The 17,543-nt window shown below is 44.7% G+C and overlaps 1 protein-coding gene across 1 annotated transcript in view; it reads right to left on the reverse strand.

Moving 5' to 3' along the window:
- The window catches only part of LOC115390829 (complement C3-like), a 64,666-nt gene that overhangs the window by 33,329 nt on the left and 13,794 nt on the right, over window positions 1-17,543 (reverse strand). Inside the window, exons 11-21 of the mRNA XM_030094846.1 lie at window positions 13,621-13,767; window positions 12,371-12,470; window positions 12,188-12,282; window positions 11,913-12,104; window positions 11,664-11,819; window positions 10,402-10,531; window positions 9,937-10,011; window positions 8,797-8,997; window positions 8,599-8,716; window positions 8,415-8,503; window positions 4,990-5,129 (exon numbers count right to left, since the gene is read on the reverse strand). Of these exons, the coding sequence (XP_029950706.1) occupies window positions 4,990-5,129; window positions 8,415-8,503; window positions 8,599-8,716; window positions 8,797-8,997; window positions 9,937-10,011; window positions 10,402-10,531; window positions 11,664-11,819; window positions 11,913-12,104; window positions 12,188-12,282; window positions 12,371-12,470; window positions 13,621-13,767 (1,443 nt within the window). The remainder of the gene's footprint in view (window positions 1-4,989; window positions 5,130-8,414; window positions 8,504-8,598; window positions 8,717-8,796; window positions 8,998-9,936; window positions 10,012-10,401; window positions 10,532-11,663; window positions 11,820-11,912; window positions 12,105-12,187; window positions 12,283-12,370; window positions 12,471-13,620; window positions 13,768-17,543) is intronic.

Consider the following 17,543-nt stretch of genomic DNA (forward strand, 5'->3'; position numbering starts at 1 on the left):
CTGATGCTGGTAGCTCTACCATTTTAGTGTTTTTAGACCTGACTGCTGCTTTTGACACAGTAGACCTGGGCTACTCAACCCGCGGCCCGCGGGCCGCATGCGGCCCGCATGCTGTAACGGTGCGGCCCACGGCTGATTATAAGCAGTGAAAAAAAAAATCTACTTTTAATGAGGAAAAAACGTTTCTGATATGCGGACACCAGAGGGCAGTGTGTCTGACCTGCTGACAACAGGCAGATAAGTGTTGCAACTGTGGAGCTGTACCAGCTGGTGGCGGTAATGCGCCAATAGGCTGTTTGCTCACTGCCGAAAACAAAAGACTCGAAGAAGACCGATCGCAGTGGAGTTCATGGCTGCCGCCGGTAAAATTAAATTAAAGTTATGCGATGAACACAGGAAATTTCAACCGTCATGGGAGGAAGAATTTGCTTTTCTGGAAGTAAATAACAAGCCAGTGTGCCTTCTTTGCCTAAAACCGTCCATTCCTAAACGAGCGAATCTTCAGCGTCGCCGCGACAGCTGTCACGAATTTAATTTATTACAGTAGGACTGCACCGCTCAACCTGTGACAACACTGCCACTGTTCTGTCACTGAGACACTTCCGAAAGTTTTGTTTTTCTTATTATAAATCCTACGTGTATTGGACTTTGCTAAGAAATGTGATACATCGTCCTGATTCCAAGTGAGTGTAACAGTTTTAGCTTTGACCTCTTCTGTCAGGGCTGCCTGTTGGGCACAGTTTCTGTGAGTAATGCACACCTGTGTGTTTTTCTTCTGTCATTTGGTTACATTGTTCTCCAAAAAGTAGGTCACCTGTTTGTATGCTTTACAATGATAGGTTTTTTTTGCCACCGGTGATCTTTTTTGTGATGCACAAGATTTAATTTTTACTTCATTTATTTTTTGCAGGAGTAGGCCAATTATTTTTATAAAGAATCCCTTAATTTATTTACCTTTTTGTGGAAAAAGACCTGCTTTTTTGTTGTAATTTAGTGAATTTCTCAAACGCATTGCTTGAAAAATATTTTAAAAACTTAAAAAAAACCTTATGTTTTGTTACAAAAAATGCTAATATGTGTAGTAAGTATATTCATATTTTGTGAATAAAGCCTAATTTTTTAATTTGATATCTGACTTTTTTTAAATGTCATGCCATTTCACCTTTTTGCTTTTTATTGGAAATGCAGAAAACAGCCACAAATAGATCTATAAGGCTTAGCGTAATGTATTTTCAACAAAGTCTTATTTTAGTTTTACAAAAGACTAATGTAGTTGTCTTTCTATTGTAATGCATTTAAAATTTCATTATGGAATATTACTTACATTATTTAAATGTCTTTTACATAATTCAGTCATATAAATGAGCAAACTTAGGTTGCGGCCCACGCAAACAGAGATGTTTCTCTATGTGGCCCACGAGCAATGGTAAGTTGAGTAGCCCTGCAGTAGACCATGCAACTCATTTATGTCACTTGGAAAACTGTGTGGATGTCTGGGGGACTACTTTTAAGCGGTTTGAATCTTACCTGTGTGGGAGGTCCTTCTATGTGAGGCTGGGGAACTCCAGCTCATCTTCGGCTCCTCTGCACTGCAGAGTCCCCCAGGGCTCTATGTTGGGCCCAATTCTTTTTGCCCTGTACCTCCTCCCACTCAGGGAGATCTTCAGAAAGAATGGCATATCTTATCATTTTTACGCTGATGACTTCCAAATTTACATGCCCATCATCAAAACCAGCCACTGCCCCCTGACACCACTCCTCGACTGTCTTGATGATGTCAAGGCTTGGTTAGCCCAAAATTTCTTAAAACTTAATGAGGGAAAAACCAAAATCATTTTATTTGGCAGTTCCCTCAGTGACTTGGGACCTCTCCAAAATTATTTGCGTCAAAAAGTTACCAGCCTTGGCATCACCATAGACAGCGATTTTAAATTAGATAAAGAGGTCAATGCGGTCGAGCTTTTATCACCTCCGTCTTTTATCAAAGGAAAGGCCTTTTTTATCTTTTAATCTTTTTGAACAAGTCGTGCATGCTTTTATTTCTTCTTGCCTGGACTACTGCAATGCTTTTTACACGGGTATAGGCAAAAACACACTCTTGCGGTTGCAGTTAGTCCAGAACTCTGCGGCACGACTTTTAACAGGGGCCAGAAAGCATGAACATATCTCCTCAATTTTAGCTTCTTTGCACTGGCTCCCTGTTAATTTTCCGATCGATTTTAAAATCCTTCTGTTCATTTTTGAAGCTTTGAATGGACTGGCCCCCCAATACATTACCGATTGCCTCCAAGTCTACACTCCAGAGCGCGCGCTGAGGTTTGAGGGCCAGTCCCAGCTTGTGGTCCCTAAGACGGGACTTAAAACCAGAGGGGACAGGGCCTTCTCTGTGGTCGGTCCCAAACTGTGGAACGCTTTGCCCTTCCACGTCCAAATGGCCCCCACTGTGGACTGTTTTAAGTCTCGTCTTAAGGCCCACTTTTATTCCCTGACTTTTAACAACGCGTGAGTTGTATGGTCCTCTGTGTCTTCTTTTATTTATTTATTTATTTATTTATTTATGTTTTATTCATTTTATGGTTTTTACTTTCTGTGTTTGCTTGGGATTAGACCGTCGTGAGACAGGTTAGTTTTACCCTACTGATGATGTGTTGTTGCAATAGTAATTCTTCGTGTGCAGCACTTTGTAGACATTTGTCTGTTTTTAAAAGGTACTATAAAAATAAAGTGTATTTGGATTTGGATAACCCCGGGACAGTGTGGCTAGCACCCAAGCATCTGGAGTGTGGGTAGCCCAGAGTCTGAGTTGACCCATGGTAAAAAAAAAAAAAAGAAACAACCACCGGCCGCGGAGTCTCATCTGCGTGCAACCTGCTCTCTGGAGGGCTTGGGGGGGCACTAGTGTGGCTGCCCCGTCTGCGAAGAGCGGGGGGGCAGAGACACATGCTGTGGCCTCCGCTCTGGAACTGTTCTGTACTCCTGGTGACGTGTCTCTGGAAGAGGGTTCGATGGACCAGCAGAGTACTTCCGTGAAAATGATGAGATATACCCTGGACCCACCCGAGGAGGGGGATATCTCTAAAGTCCCACCAATTGCTGCCGAGTATGGTTTGCCTGGGCGGTGCGCTCCAGGGCCTCCAGTGTATCCGAATAATTCCCCAGGACCCACTGGCACGTTGCGCAATGTCCTCCGACTGGACTCTGAAAGCGGTGACTGTACCAACCAAACCTGGCGTTGAGTCTGTACGAGTGTAGACATCAGACGACCAAGCTTCCTTGACATTGCATACCCTCTTCCAATGTTGACGACAGACCCAACAAGAGGTGGGAGAGGGAGTTACCAATGCAGCCCATGCACGTACCTGTGTCATAGGCTTTACAGCGTAGATTGTCTGTGATCCTACACTGCGGCCACGGGCACCTGGCGTTCGTTCGTAGTGTCTCCTCTGGTTGTACAATGAGGGACACGATAGATGGTTCTACAGCTGGCATGTGTCCCAGGCCAAACTTATCGGCATCTTGCATTGCTGCTAAGACCTGCCCATCCGTGATGCGCCTGGAAAACGTCCTGTTATCTGTCCAACACGCATGCAGCTCCTTCCTGTATTCCTCTGATGGAGGGACCACAAAGGGCTCAGCAGCCGGTTGGCGTCGGAAGAACGTGCTGGAGCGCACTTGGTGTGACGTTGGCACATCCAACCATTCCCCCTCCCGGCAGCCTTCAAACTCGGCCAAGTGCACAACCTTCACGAAATGTGGCATAATTAAGCAATTCGGGCAGTCCGTACCATTGAGAGTCTCCCATAGGTGATCCACACCCAGGCAGGGGGGACACAAATCATGGCCATCCTCAGGTTGGAGTGCTGCCAAGCAGAGTCTGCAGCACAGCTGCTCCAACATGATGTCAAAAACCCTCAGCTGTTCTACTCACTAATAAAAACTAGGGTAGAGACAGAGTCAGGTAGAGCCGAGAACGCCACTAGTGACTCCTGAATGTCCGAGTGCGGGGTCACAAACCGGGTCGAGCAGAAAACGCCACTAGCGATTTTTGACAGGCTCACAATGAGGGAAAACAACCTTGCTTTTTTCCTCTTTTTTTTTTAAATGAAATGAAGAGACCACTAAATCACACTCAGAACAGAAAACAGGAGCTGACAGACAGCCGTCTTCAATAACAATGGGGCGAACACGGTTACGCCTCTTAATTGACAAAATAAAAATTGAGCGGCATGGGCAATAAACTAGAGCAGCGCGCACAACAAGGTGGGCTGTAACAACTGAAATCTACCGTTTAAGATACAACGGCAATAAGCGACACCCAGGTTTTAACGGGAAAAGAAGACAAAAAGAGATGGAACGCTGCTTGTGCAGCCCTTGGAGGGCAAGCAAGCTTACAAGCTCTGACTTACCCAATCGCAGGGCCACCAGTCACAAATAGCACATTAAATTTCAGTGGAGTTACGCTCAAAAACCCTCACCAGCAGATCCATCCAACCTGCGCGCAAGAAGGTGAAAGGGACTGAGCTTCCGGTGTGACGTGGCTATATAAACTCACGTCAGCCACCGGGAGGGCACATGTGACTTCGTTGTCATTTAATTCTCAACCTGTGAATGTGAAAGGACGATCATTCAGTGCTTTATACACCACCTCTGGCGGTCAGAAGGGATGAAACAGAACCCAGTGATGAGCCTGTCATTGCATTCAGGTGTGTTGAAGCAGGTAGAGAACTAAAACATGCTGGATAGGGGCTCTCCAGGAACAGTATTGTGCACCCCGGCCTTACATGTAAGTAATCTACCTTTGCCAATTCATGGGACAAAAAAACTTTAACAATGTCTGAAAAGTAATTGTGACAGAAAAAAATGTGTGTTTTGTAACAAAAGCAGCAACTTATTTTGTTTGTTTTCAAGTTTCACTGGAAAGACAAATAGTGAATATGAAATAATTTTGTAAATAACTTTTGTGATTTAGAAAACAGAGCTAAAACATACAGTGATTTTTTCAGGACTGTAGTTGTGAAGGATAGCCTTGATTTCCAGCTGCTCTCCTCGGACAGCAGAATAAGGCAGCCTGAGGTCAATGAAGAACTCTTTCCGGACAATAACCTCCAACGGCTCTCCAACACAGATTCCTGCAGAAGAAAGACAGCTTTTTTCTTTTTTTTCTTAACCGGTCCTGTCCAGCATGGAAGCAACAGAATGGGAGTCTGGCTGCTATTATGTGCTCAACAGATTTGCTTTTCCAAAAGGAGTTTATAAAGCTCCTCTGGTTAGCGTTTTTTTTGGGGGGGTAATTATTTTATTTATTTTGCGTACCGATAATACTGCTGGACCTGACAGAAGGAAGTGAAAGAAACAGAGAGTGAAAGAAACAAACAAGTGAACAGACAAGGCGACAACAACAAAAGGGCGTGAAGAGAAGGAAGAGAGTGCAAGGAAAACCGTTTTTTTGTTTGTTTGTTTGTTTTGTTTGTTTTTTTTAACTCCATACAGTCGGCTACTGCACCTACATAAAGATATGTCAGAGGCCATCTTACGGACTTTTTATTTTTGAAGAATATAGCTGGTAGTGAATTGCGGCAGGCAAACTGAGGATTCAAGTATAAAATTACACCAGAGCATAATCAGGGGCCTACTATAGATCACCATTAGTCCAACCTACCACAAGATAACAAGGTAGAATGTGACGATTGATTAAAGATCAGCGTGATCATGCAAATGCGATAGTGATAGTGACCATGCATATATGACCTCTGGTCCCTGAGAGGGCCAGGAGCAGGCCAGAGAGACCCTCAGGACCCAGATAGCCGGCGGCCATCCCAGAGCCCAGATCCGAGCCACTCCCCCGGGCAGACATCCACGCGCCGGTCCAGAAGAGGGCAGAGGGAAGCCCCGACTGGGACCCCCGGTGGCCCCGGGGCCAGGGCCCCAGGGAGCCAAGAGCCGACCCCCCCCTACTCAGGCGAAGGGCCATGACCTTACCCAGGAGTACCGACCCACACTGGCGGCTACCCGCCCCAGGCCAGCGACCCCCCCCACCCGAAGTCCACCTCCTCAACCCCCTGCTCCCCCCATCCTCCCCTACCTCACTCCCCCCCGGCCCCACCCAACCCATCCCCCTTCTTCCTAACCCACCTACTCCCCCCACCCCACCACCTCCCTCCCCAGGCCAGCCCCCCCAACACACACCCACCCACACACACACACACACACACACACACACACACACACACACACACACACACATGCGCACACACACACACACACACACACACACACACACACACACACACACACACACACACAGACACACACACACACAGCCAGTCAACTCTAACCCAAACACACTCACATTCCCGCGTCATCCATCCATCATGTCCTGTGGGAGACCCCCCCGGAAGACAAGGGAACACCGAACCCAACATCCAGACCCCCCCCCCACCACCCACAACTGCTGTCCCAACTCCCCACCCCCAACCCCCACCGCTGCAGACAGGTATGCACACCCCGGAGCCAGCAGTTCCCCAGACCACAGCCAACGCCCCCAGAAGGGACCGGGAAACGGGAGCGCAGAAGACCCCATTACCCTCTCCTCCCTCTCCTCCCCCACTCATGAGTGTTGAGGAAGTATATGTTGTTTGCGTTTAAAATTAAGGGGGAATTAACCACACCGTGCTGCAAGTGAGGCCAAACGAGCAGTCCCATCTACCCAAGCAGCCCCACCTTCAACGCGGTGTGCCATGTCCCCCAGATGTCTGTGTTGTATGTATTTGGTTGTGTTAGCTGAGTAAGTGCAATTAAAGCTGCTGTAGGCAGGATTTTGCTAGTCAATGCTAATTTTTCTGTGTTTTCTTTGGATTTAATGTTAGAGTATCCATTGATAATCCTTTAGGAGTGTAGCATAAGTGCACTACCGCGAGGGCGCAGCGTTTCCATCTGTCTCTGTTCTGAGCTGAAAAGGAATCTCGACAGCTCCAGGTATCTTTGACCAATCAGAAGAGCCCCTGAGGCTCTAACTGTGATTGGTCGAGGGGCAGTCGTCGCACGTTCTTGTGGGAGGGGCTTAACTTGCGTAAGGGTGTGATGTCAGAGAAATCAGGACAGGATTGGCTGTGCTGGGTTTCAAATCGCCATTTTAGATGGGTCAAATCGCCATCTTGCAAGATGGCGGAGATGCCGAATCCTGCCTACAGCACCTTTAAGACTGAGATGTGAGCCCCCCAAAGCCCTACATGTGTGTGAATGAGAGTGGGGCAGGGGGGGGGGGCTGCTGGACCCAGGGCCCAGCAGCCCCCGGTCAACCGGGGCCACCCCCCACAGGGCACCACACTCTCTCCACACTCTCTCCAAACATACCTACCTATCCAGTCACCCACACACACATCCACACACACCTCATTCATACCGCCCACAACCCCCCCCCCCCCCCCCCCCCCCACCCACCCACCCACCCACCCACCCAACCACCCCCCACCCCCAATCCATCCCACTCCCCGCCTCCGCCACCTACAACCGACTCCTAAACTGGAGAGGCCCCCATCTTCCCCTTAAATTAAGTGATGCAGCTGATCACAGGGGACCAGAGGGAACCAGATTCAGCTGATTGAGCCTCTGAACAGACAGACATTGTCTCCAAGCTATTATAATCGAATAAAAGATTCTTAAACTGCCTATTGCTCAGATTATTTCTGGATTTCCAGTTTACAAGGGGAATTTTTTTTGCGATGCACAAGATAGTGAGAACCATATAGACAGAGTTTATTGACATGTTAATTTCACCCTGATCACCTAAAAGGCACTGTGTGGGAGTTGCAGGAATATTGCATGTAAACCATGTTGACAGGTCCTCACACACCTGAAGCCAGAACCTCTGCACTCGTGTGCAGGACCACAAGGCATGGAGGTAGCTGTCAGTCATATTATCATGGCAATACAACCAGATATTAGATTGTAACGGACCCATCTTGAACATCCTTTGTCCTATATAATGAATTCTATGCAGAATTTTGAATTGTATTAGTTGTACATTTGAGTTCTTTGTCATTTTAAAGGTATCTGAACATATCTGTGACCATGCATTTTGATCAAAGTTATTGGATAAGTCAGTTTCACATTTTAACGTCAGAAGGAAGATTTTATCCTCTACCTTTGATAATATTCTATATATCTTCGATAGAAACTTTGGGGAACAAAGGTTTAATAATTATTCAACCCTGAGAGGTAGCTGCCAGGACAATTGGTTGAAGGTATATTTTTTCCCTATAATAGATTTAAGTTGATGATATTCTAAAAATGTTGTACTGCTGATTCCACATTGTGAGGTGGGAGTATTAAATGATAGGAAGACAGCATGAAGAGTGTGGAGAAGAGGAGAGGCGCAGGTGAAATACCTCAGATTGTGAGTTGGGATTGCTCACCGTGAGTCCGTGACAGGCTGATACCGGTTAACTGCCAGGTTGTGATGGAGTCGGGCAGGGGAACACTCTTCTGAACTGATGTGGGGTCACTGGAACACGGAGAACCAACAGCATTGTTGATTTAAACATGCAGCTGCAGAGATGAAAACTCTGGATGTGCATCGACTGGCTGCTGCTGACTCACCACACTGTTCCATTAGGACACTTGGGAAGCTCGACGCTAGTCCACAGCCAACTTTCAGGGAAACTGCTGCGAGTGACGATGTCAACGCTGTCCAAGTTACTGTCGTCATCCTCTTCACCTGAGGGGTCAGGGAAAACTATGTCACTTCAGTGATCAGCTTGTATTACAATGACCTGCTCCTGAGCCTCCGTCTCTTACTGCGAGCCAGTTTGAGACTCTCCTCCTTCTTGTCAGCTCTCTGGGTTGTCATCTCTCTGCAGCAGTCCAGGAAAGCCTCCACACAGGCCGGGCCGTCTACGATGTACTCGCTGCGTCTCTCACAGCTGTATGAAAGAGGCGTTTCGCTCAAGCCATCCATGCAGCACTCCTTTTGCAGCTTGTTCGATTTATATTTATCAACTGCAAACAAACAGTCAGTAAAGAGTTAATGCCAGTTAATATCTCTTCATCAGTACATACGGAGACTGAAAAATTGCAAGTGTGACTTGAAGAGACTGGATTTGTAATAATCGAGGTATACAGAGCTGCAGGGATGGGACGAGATCTCGTGTCACGAGATCTTGCGAGATCGCAATGCCGCGAGATTAAGTACGTTTATATCAAGGCAAAAACTCTTTATTAACTGGAATATTGACGGAATGATACATTACATGGCGCACAGCCATATAAACATGTGCAAACCCCTGAATATGTTCATATTCATATTTAAAAACCCGGTCGAAAAGGACATGAAATACTGTTCTGCGCATGTTCTATCTGCAAGGAATCTTGGTCTTTTGAGTCCACAAACTACTTGTGATACAGTTTAATTGATACGACGTAAAGAAAATGTGCAGAAACGATCGTTCAGTTCTTCTCTTTTATTGAAAAAACGGTGCATCGCATCAATGCACATTTTACCACGTCTTACCGACTCACACTCTTTTTCTAACAGCATGCAGAGAGAGCCTGCAGCGGCTGCGGCGCCCTTCTTCCTCTGTGGTGTCTGTGTAAAATAAGGTTGAACATGCAAACAGCGCAACTAGTGGCATGAAGTGCAAATGCAGTCATGGCGTCGTCTGTGCGCTGCGGTTTGAATGGGAATAGGGGAACTGGGCAGCCACCTCGGGCGCAGTGTAGAGCGGAGGGCAACGTGACCGTACAAGGGGCACTCCGACCCGACACTCCATGCTCCGACGCTGCATGTGAGTACCGCGCTGCCCCCCACACCTCAGCACCAACCCCCCCCACCCCACCCCCGGTCTCGTGTCGTCTCGATCTCGTGGACTCAATCTCGCGAGACATCTCGTCCCGTGAAATTTTTGTCTCGTCCCACCCCTACAGAGCTGTGATTCTCACCTAAAGTGGTGGTAACCTCCATGATAGTAGAAGCGCGTTTCCGTCTCGCCGCCGGAGGGGCCGCACATTTCGGTTCTGAAAGGACACAAAGAAAAGATTATCTTTAAAACAGGAGCAGTCAACAAAGGTCAATTCTTCAAAAAACTCAAAACAGACTGTCTCTGCGTGTGTGTGTGTATGTATCTGACCGTGCTGTCAGAGAGAGATACAGGTTACATCATTCACCTGGCTGTCTATCCAGCGCTTGATCATTCTGGCTGTGTTCTGTCTTGGTTGGCCTTTCTTCTTTGTTCACCTGACACTATACTAATTTCCTCTCCATAAAACCAGTCTCACAGTTCCAGATAAATACAATATAGTCAGTAGAGCAACTTATGGTTAGGTATAAAAGGTGTTTCACCTATATATTGAGGGGGCACATAAAGATCAGAGAGTGGGGTTGGGGTGGGGGGCATGCATTGTCACCTTGTCTGTAAGGAGTTCCTGAAGCAGTGTTGCTCTCAAACATCAGCCCCGCATCGTAGAAAACTCCCATGCTGTCTTTCCCTCCACCTGGTGTGCAGCCGGTGTCGTGCTCCTCCACTTTGTCCCACACCTGTGAGGCAAACACACAAGATCTAGATTAAGGCCCAATCCCAATTCTCTGCTTAATCCTCACTCCCCAACCTTGATCCTCAATCTCAAATTAAGTGTCTCCTAAAAACAAGTGTTAAGGAATGTAATGTCACTTGGAAATGGGACAACCCTTAAAGACAGTTACGTCCTTGGACCACAGGGGGCAGCACTGCGCAAGAGGGTAGAAGAAAGCCGAAAAAAGTTTGGCCAGGGGGGAGCGCAGTGACAGCGGCGGCGGCAGCGGCGGCATGGGGGTGAGGGGGGGGAGTTGGACTGTCGGGAGGGTGCTAGCGGCTAGCGCGACACTTCTTTGGACCATCCGAAGGAGAGAAAGAGCACACACGCGTGGAACGCCCGGACTGAAAAGGTCTGGTGGAAACCCTGAAGTGGAAGAACAGCAGTAATAATTTTGATCAATGATAACAATGCCCTTTGTAACTGTAAGTAATGTGCCCTGCATTAGAAATGTTTAACATTTTGCATGTGTGACCTTGCTAATAAATGCATTCAAATGAATTTTCTTGATTTCTTTCCAATAGCCTTTGTAAATATTATCTGTGATAAAAACTCAATACAATTACTCCCAAAGTAATATACAAATTTTTTTATTAATAAAAAACAGCAAAACGAACTATTTTACAAGCATTCTGTGTCATCCTTAACTCCAAGGTAGGTCTCGTAGAATCTCAAAATTAAGGGAGATAACGCCCCTTAGTCTCGCTCCTTTCCTCAACTTGTTTAGGAATGGGACAACACTTAACTTCACGGGAGCGCGCATTTTGAGGAATGAGGAGTAAGATTGAGGATTAAGCAGAGAATTGGGATTCGCCCTTAGAGTGCACCAGAGAGAATATAACAAAAGGAAGGTCTCCATCTGCTGGAGCCTGGAAATTTATTCACATATTCACATTCAAAATGAATGACTGAGATAACTGAAAGTAATATGTACAATTCTGGACATTTAGAAATTTTGATTTTTCAGTAGTTGTGTATCCTACATAAAAAAGTGGCATGGAGTTTATTTCTACTGCCACTAAAAAGTCACAACAATTTTTAAGGTTTTTTTTTTTTTTTTTTTTTTTGCATTTCTGTTTGAAGAATAAAGATGTTGCCTTTTTCTGCATGAGCCGGTGCTTGTTGTTCAGGACGTAGACGCCTTTGTCCACCGCCACCAGTCCCACCGTGGCTCCGGGGTCTCCCGTGACCTTCAGATCGAACATCGTGCGAGGGAGGTAGGATGTTGCAGGCCTCATTGGTAGCAGTGTCAACTAAAAATGAAAAGAACATTGAGAAATTAAGCAGACTTTTATTTTCTGTCATTAATGTCATAAACTCTGTTGTAGAAAATATCCACATCTTACTGAGCCCATGCAGGAGTCTTTAACATCCACCCAGACAGAGTCTGATACCACTTCATTGTCACTTGGATGGTAGTAAGCAACAATGCGGAAGGATGGCAGCATTGTTTCGGTGATGGGAACATTCAGGGAAATCAACACTTGTCTTCGTGTCTTGTAACGTCCATATTTCACCAGCTGACCTCTGGCCAGGATCTGCAGATGCAGTCGACAGAGTCAACCCTGATCCAGCACAAGCGAGCATGTGACTAAATTTGCAAGAATGAAACAGGACTCACCAGGTACGTGATGTCTCGTTCCTCATTTGGGAAGTCATTGAAGTTCAGGCTGACTTTGAGGTTGTTTCCTTTTTCTAGATCTGCTGAATCAACACCTTTCAAAAAAAAAAGTGATAAATCATCACTATGTAACACCATCACATTAATATTTAACTGTTTGATATCATTGTATGTGTTTCTTACTGATATGGATGTATCTGGCAGTGTTGGTGGTGTATGACTGTGCTGTCATTCTAGCCTCTGCCTGTCTTTTCAGTAGGAGCTTTGGATCAGCGGTCCTGGCCTGGAATTAATACGAACAAAGTCAAATAAGATCTTTGATACAGGAAGGAGGATCATCAAGAATTTGATTATTGAACTTTCGAGAAAAAGTAGGATTAATTAAGTCTTACTTGTTCCTACTGCTTGTCAGACATATTGAACTTGATCTGAAGTATGTGTCATGAATGTATTTCTCTGTGTAGTATGTATATCAGGGTACATACATACACATGTTACACTGTATGAAACATGACGGATATCAAGGGATTACCCAATAAGGTCAACTAATGCTTCTGCAAAACTAAAAATATTGGGAGCATTGAGACGACTCTTAAATGATTTTGTCTGTTGTTCTTCCTCACTTGGCTCTGGGAGGGGGCAGACGCTTTTTCCTATTGCTCCGTCTTTATTCCCCTCCTTCCTATTGTCTGTGCTTGCTGACTAAACTTTTTCTTGTCTTTTTGACTTGGAATGATGTCTTTGCCTTGGATTTTTGAATATACCAATCACAGATTTGATCAGCTGGTCTCTCAAGAGCAAAGGTGCCAGGCAACCTTCCTGCTCGGACGGGACTCTGGCTGCCATGTGATCAACAACTGGGGGAAATGGAGGGGGATCTTGTGCCTGGTGCCCCAGTCCGTGCAGCCCATTGAAGATGTTCATCTCGGATTAAGGATGACAGGTCTGCTGCTGATCGGCTTGTGCAATGGCCTGAGCTTCAGGAAGACCGAGAAGACTGCAGCCACAAGAGATGCCGAATGGCTGATGGTCTTTACAAATGAACAGGCAAAAGCTGCAGTTGACCATTTGGGCGAACTCAGTCGTAAGAGGGACGATCTGATTGGTGCTGGTCGATTTGAGTTGCAAGCAAGGTGTCATCAAGGAGGGGGTTCACTCAGTTGCTGTCGGAGAGTTGAGAACCAAGCAGAGGGGAAGGTGAAAATGGCTCTTTCCCACGTCGAACAATGATACCGATGATTACATTTGACACCCCTGACTGGAAACAAGAACACCCTTGACTATATCCTCCCTCCTATCTTTTTTCATATGATTTTTCAGTTGGAGATGCATCAGTTTGGAAATGAATAAATAAATAAATAAATAATAGTTGTGTTCATGAACTTTGCTGCTTCTGTTTGCAAAGTTTCTCAGAAAAACCTTCCTTGACTTACTGAGATGTCGAGAGTTTGCATGTTTCCTTGTGTATTGACGGTGAGCCTTGCAACACCATTTTTCCCAGTGATACCTTGAACTTCACCAGGAAAGACCACCACTTGAATGTTTGTGGCTGGAGTCTCATCAGGGTTCAAAACTTCAACCTGGCATCAGAGGAGAAAACACAGTCAGTTACTACACTGTAACAAATTTCTGTAAATTTACAGTGAATTTACAACAGTATCTCACTGTTTTTTATTATAATTGTAAAGTACTCTTAAATATCTATCCACAGCATGTAAATTAATGGTAAAATCAGTCAGTTAACAATAACAGTAGATCACTGTAATTTAACAGTATAAAACAGTATTTTCTGTCAAGCGGTGGAGATGGGCGCCATATTACTTCACAAGTCGTGTCACTATCCATCAGCATCTTACTAGGAGTGTAACGGTATTTGTATTCGTGGTCACGGTTCGGCACACACAATCACACGACGAATATGCCAGTGAGTAAAAAAAAAAAAAAAATTCCAACCTTAGATGGCGGTAATGAGCCTAAAAGCTGCCCGCAACCACCATTATCACAGAAGAAGAAGAAGTAGAACAAGCAGGTCCAAACATGAATAATCAAAGAAGAAAGTACAAGCGGAATGAGAGCTGCGGCGTGTGGCGGAGCAGATTAAACGGGAGAGTATTTGTTCCGCGTGCGTTCCCTCATAAGGCGTGACGTGTGACGTGCCAGTAAACGGGAAGCAGCACAGTCAAAAAACCAGCAGAGAGCGCCACGGTGGTGGAAAAACACTTTTCTAATACAAAACCCCGACATAAAAAACATTGGAGAGGCGAGATGGAACCAAATCGCGCAACAGCGAGTTGTATAAAGAGCTCCATAGCAGAATACGAGCGATCGCCGGCTGGTGTTATGGATTAACTGGTTCCCGTGTTGACGAATGACAGCGGAGGTCTGTGTAAACACACGCTGATTACAGCAGTTGTTAAAGTAAGACTCACAAAAGACTTTAAACGTATACACTCACTGTAACTGTCGATAACCGACGTTCGCCAGAACGACTAGATGTTTCAGTCATTATTGGTCACAAGTTAACACGGGCTAATTCGAAAACATCGGCATGCGGCGCAGAGCTCACACCGAGACGTGCTGCTCCGCACGGCGGTGCTGCGGTCAGGGGGAGCAGCCGCTCCTTCAGCAGCATATCATGGAGATTTTGGGACATTATTTGAGCAGATATCAGCAGATAAAAAGTCTCTGCTTGGCGCTGAGGACTGCTGCTGCAGAGAGGAAGACCTGCAAGTTCCTCGTGAGACTTTGTGCGCATGTCACAGGGTCCTTGTAAACGAGGATTCATTGTGGATGCTTTGTATGCTGTACATGAATACACTCGCGTTTAATACTATTGTTTACAATCGGATTGAAAAAACACCATGTAAACTGGGCCAATAATGTGTCGCGTGGGAAAGCTTGGGAAAAATGTTCTGGTACATTTGTGAGCTTTTTTCACTTTTTCCCCACTGTACCGAAAAACGTACCGAACCGTGACCCTTACACCGAGGTACGTACCGTACCGTGGCTTTTGTGTACCGTTACACCCCTACATCTTACAGATAATTATGGACTTATGTTTCTGTTTTGATGCCACACTTCATTATTAATCAAACTTTTCACATTACTCAAGTTATTTTTGAGTGAGAAGACGTGACAGAATATTCCTGAACCTGACTTTGGACAGCACAACTTCTTCATCATTCAAGCTCTCCATGTGGACTTCAAAGAGGTAAACTTATTTTTAATCTCAAACTACTGTCAGTGTCCAGGATTGTTTGTCGGCATGATTATTGAACAGTTGACATTATAAATAATAGCCTATTGTATTTCATTAGGTCTGTTTCACCTGGTCAGGCTGCTCAAGTTGGTAAAGCAAGCTCTGTAACTGAGCCCAAGTAAGAGGTAACCTCCCTCCCTAAACTATAATGACAGATTAACCACTCTCTCTCCTTTGTCTCTTGCTGTTTTCTCTTCTCCACACGTTTTATTTTCTCTCTCCCTTGAAAAGTTTATTGCTCTGGCCCTTTTCTGTCCCCTCATACTTATACTTCTTTCTCTCCCTCCACTAGTCTCTTTCACATTTTTATATTTTACCAGTGATGTTGTGTTGCTAAATTTTTGTTTGTTTTACAGGCACAAGTCACCGGTGATGGAGGAGACCAGCCAAATGCTGCAGTCAAGTACTCTCACTGTTCGCTCTGTCTTTATCCATCTTATCCCTTTCTCCACTTGTTATTGTTCACATCTACATGTACAAAAGACTTGTTCACAAGCTGGACTGTTCTGTTTCACAGTTCTTGATGCTGTTTTAATGCAGTGTCTGAATTTATGCTCATTAGTAAAATCCTTCATTGAGGGTTTTATTATGGATAATGTCTTCCAAATAGGTAATGGAATACCTTTTCTTTTTGTAGTACAAATGTTGTAAATGTTATTAGTATTATACAGTCTGCTGAGGGTTTGTATTAAAGTACAGCAATGTTATGGAAAATATATTTTCCTGTCTTTTATACCTGGGGTTCTCAAACTTGCTACTTAAAGGTCTGATCTGATTTTTATTCAAGTTCAGAGTTCAGGAAGGATTGGCAATAACATCTTATCAACATTAAATCAGTTCACTTAGGATTATTCTGGAAAACAGCGTTAGTGTGAGCGCTCTGTACTGTCAGTTCTTGATTCTTGAAAACAGCATCAGAGTGAGAGGTCGTTGCATTGTTCGCTCTCTCCTCCGTCTCCTCTGCTAGCTTAACCTGCTACTTTTATTCAGTTGATTGGACGCGTTTGTGATCGGCTGGTAGAAGCACAAGCGCAAGAAGGTGCACAATTTAAGTGAAATAAAATAAAAGTAATGTCTTCGGTGTTAATAGTAGGACTTGTGGATGTTACCTGCTGTGGTGATAAACATGAGGTATGGATGGACATGTTTCCAGGTTAAGTCCAGAATTTCAAAAGCCCTGTATGATGTTATAAGCTACTTTTTTAATTTGTGGGGATTTGTAAAAATTAAATGTAAAATAGCAGATTTATTATGCTTTGTGAAAAAACTGGTTGTATACTGTTAAATGACCATAACACAGTTATCTTACTGTGATTTACTGTAATCCAAAATACAGTAGTATACTGCTAAAATAAATAACAGTACATGCACTGTAAAATTACCACCCACCCACTGTTATCCTACTTTAATATACTGTAATTCAAAATAGAGTATTATACTGTGAAATTAAATTACAGTAGGTGCATTGTAAAAAAAAAACAGTAAATTACTGGCGTCCCTGCTGCCAGTATTTTACTGTTTTTTTACAGTGAAATTCTTTACAGTGTATCTTTAAATGAAGTGAGCTGAGGTTTGAGACATTAAACATGCTTTTACTGCTCCAGAAGACTATGACTGAGAGTGAAGTTGATTTTCAGCCATCAATGTTGAGCGAGCCGCTCTGAAGCTATGTGTATCTTAAATTTCTAGCATAATTTAAAAAATCTTCTGAAACGTTCTAATCAATTCATTATCTTTTTTTTTTTTCCCCCTTGTCCTGTTCGGCAGCTGGGGGCACAACCTATGTACAAATTCACAATGCAAAACAGTGTTGTCTGGACAACACCAAAACAGAGCCAACAACCAACACAAAAACTGACAGAACCATACATATATATATATCAGTGGCGGCTGCTGGTCTTCCAAAGAGGGGAAGCTCATTTTCAGCATACATTGTAATATGTGTAATCTGTTTTTTGTATGTAAATTCTATGCCTTTTGTACGCCCTGTCAAAGTTAGACAGATCCTCAAAGCCCACTTGTGACCAGACAACACCTCCCTGAGATAGTTTCATCCAGAGGCATGGCCAGCAGTACATTTTATTGGTGACAGCGCTT

Source organism: Salarias fasciatus, chromosome 6 (genome assembly GCF_902148845.1).
Source record: "Salarias fasciatus chromosome 6, fSalaFa1.1, whole genome shotgun sequence".
NCBI lineage: Eukaryota > Metazoa > Chordata > Actinopteri > Blenniiformes > Blenniidae > Salarias > Salarias fasciatus.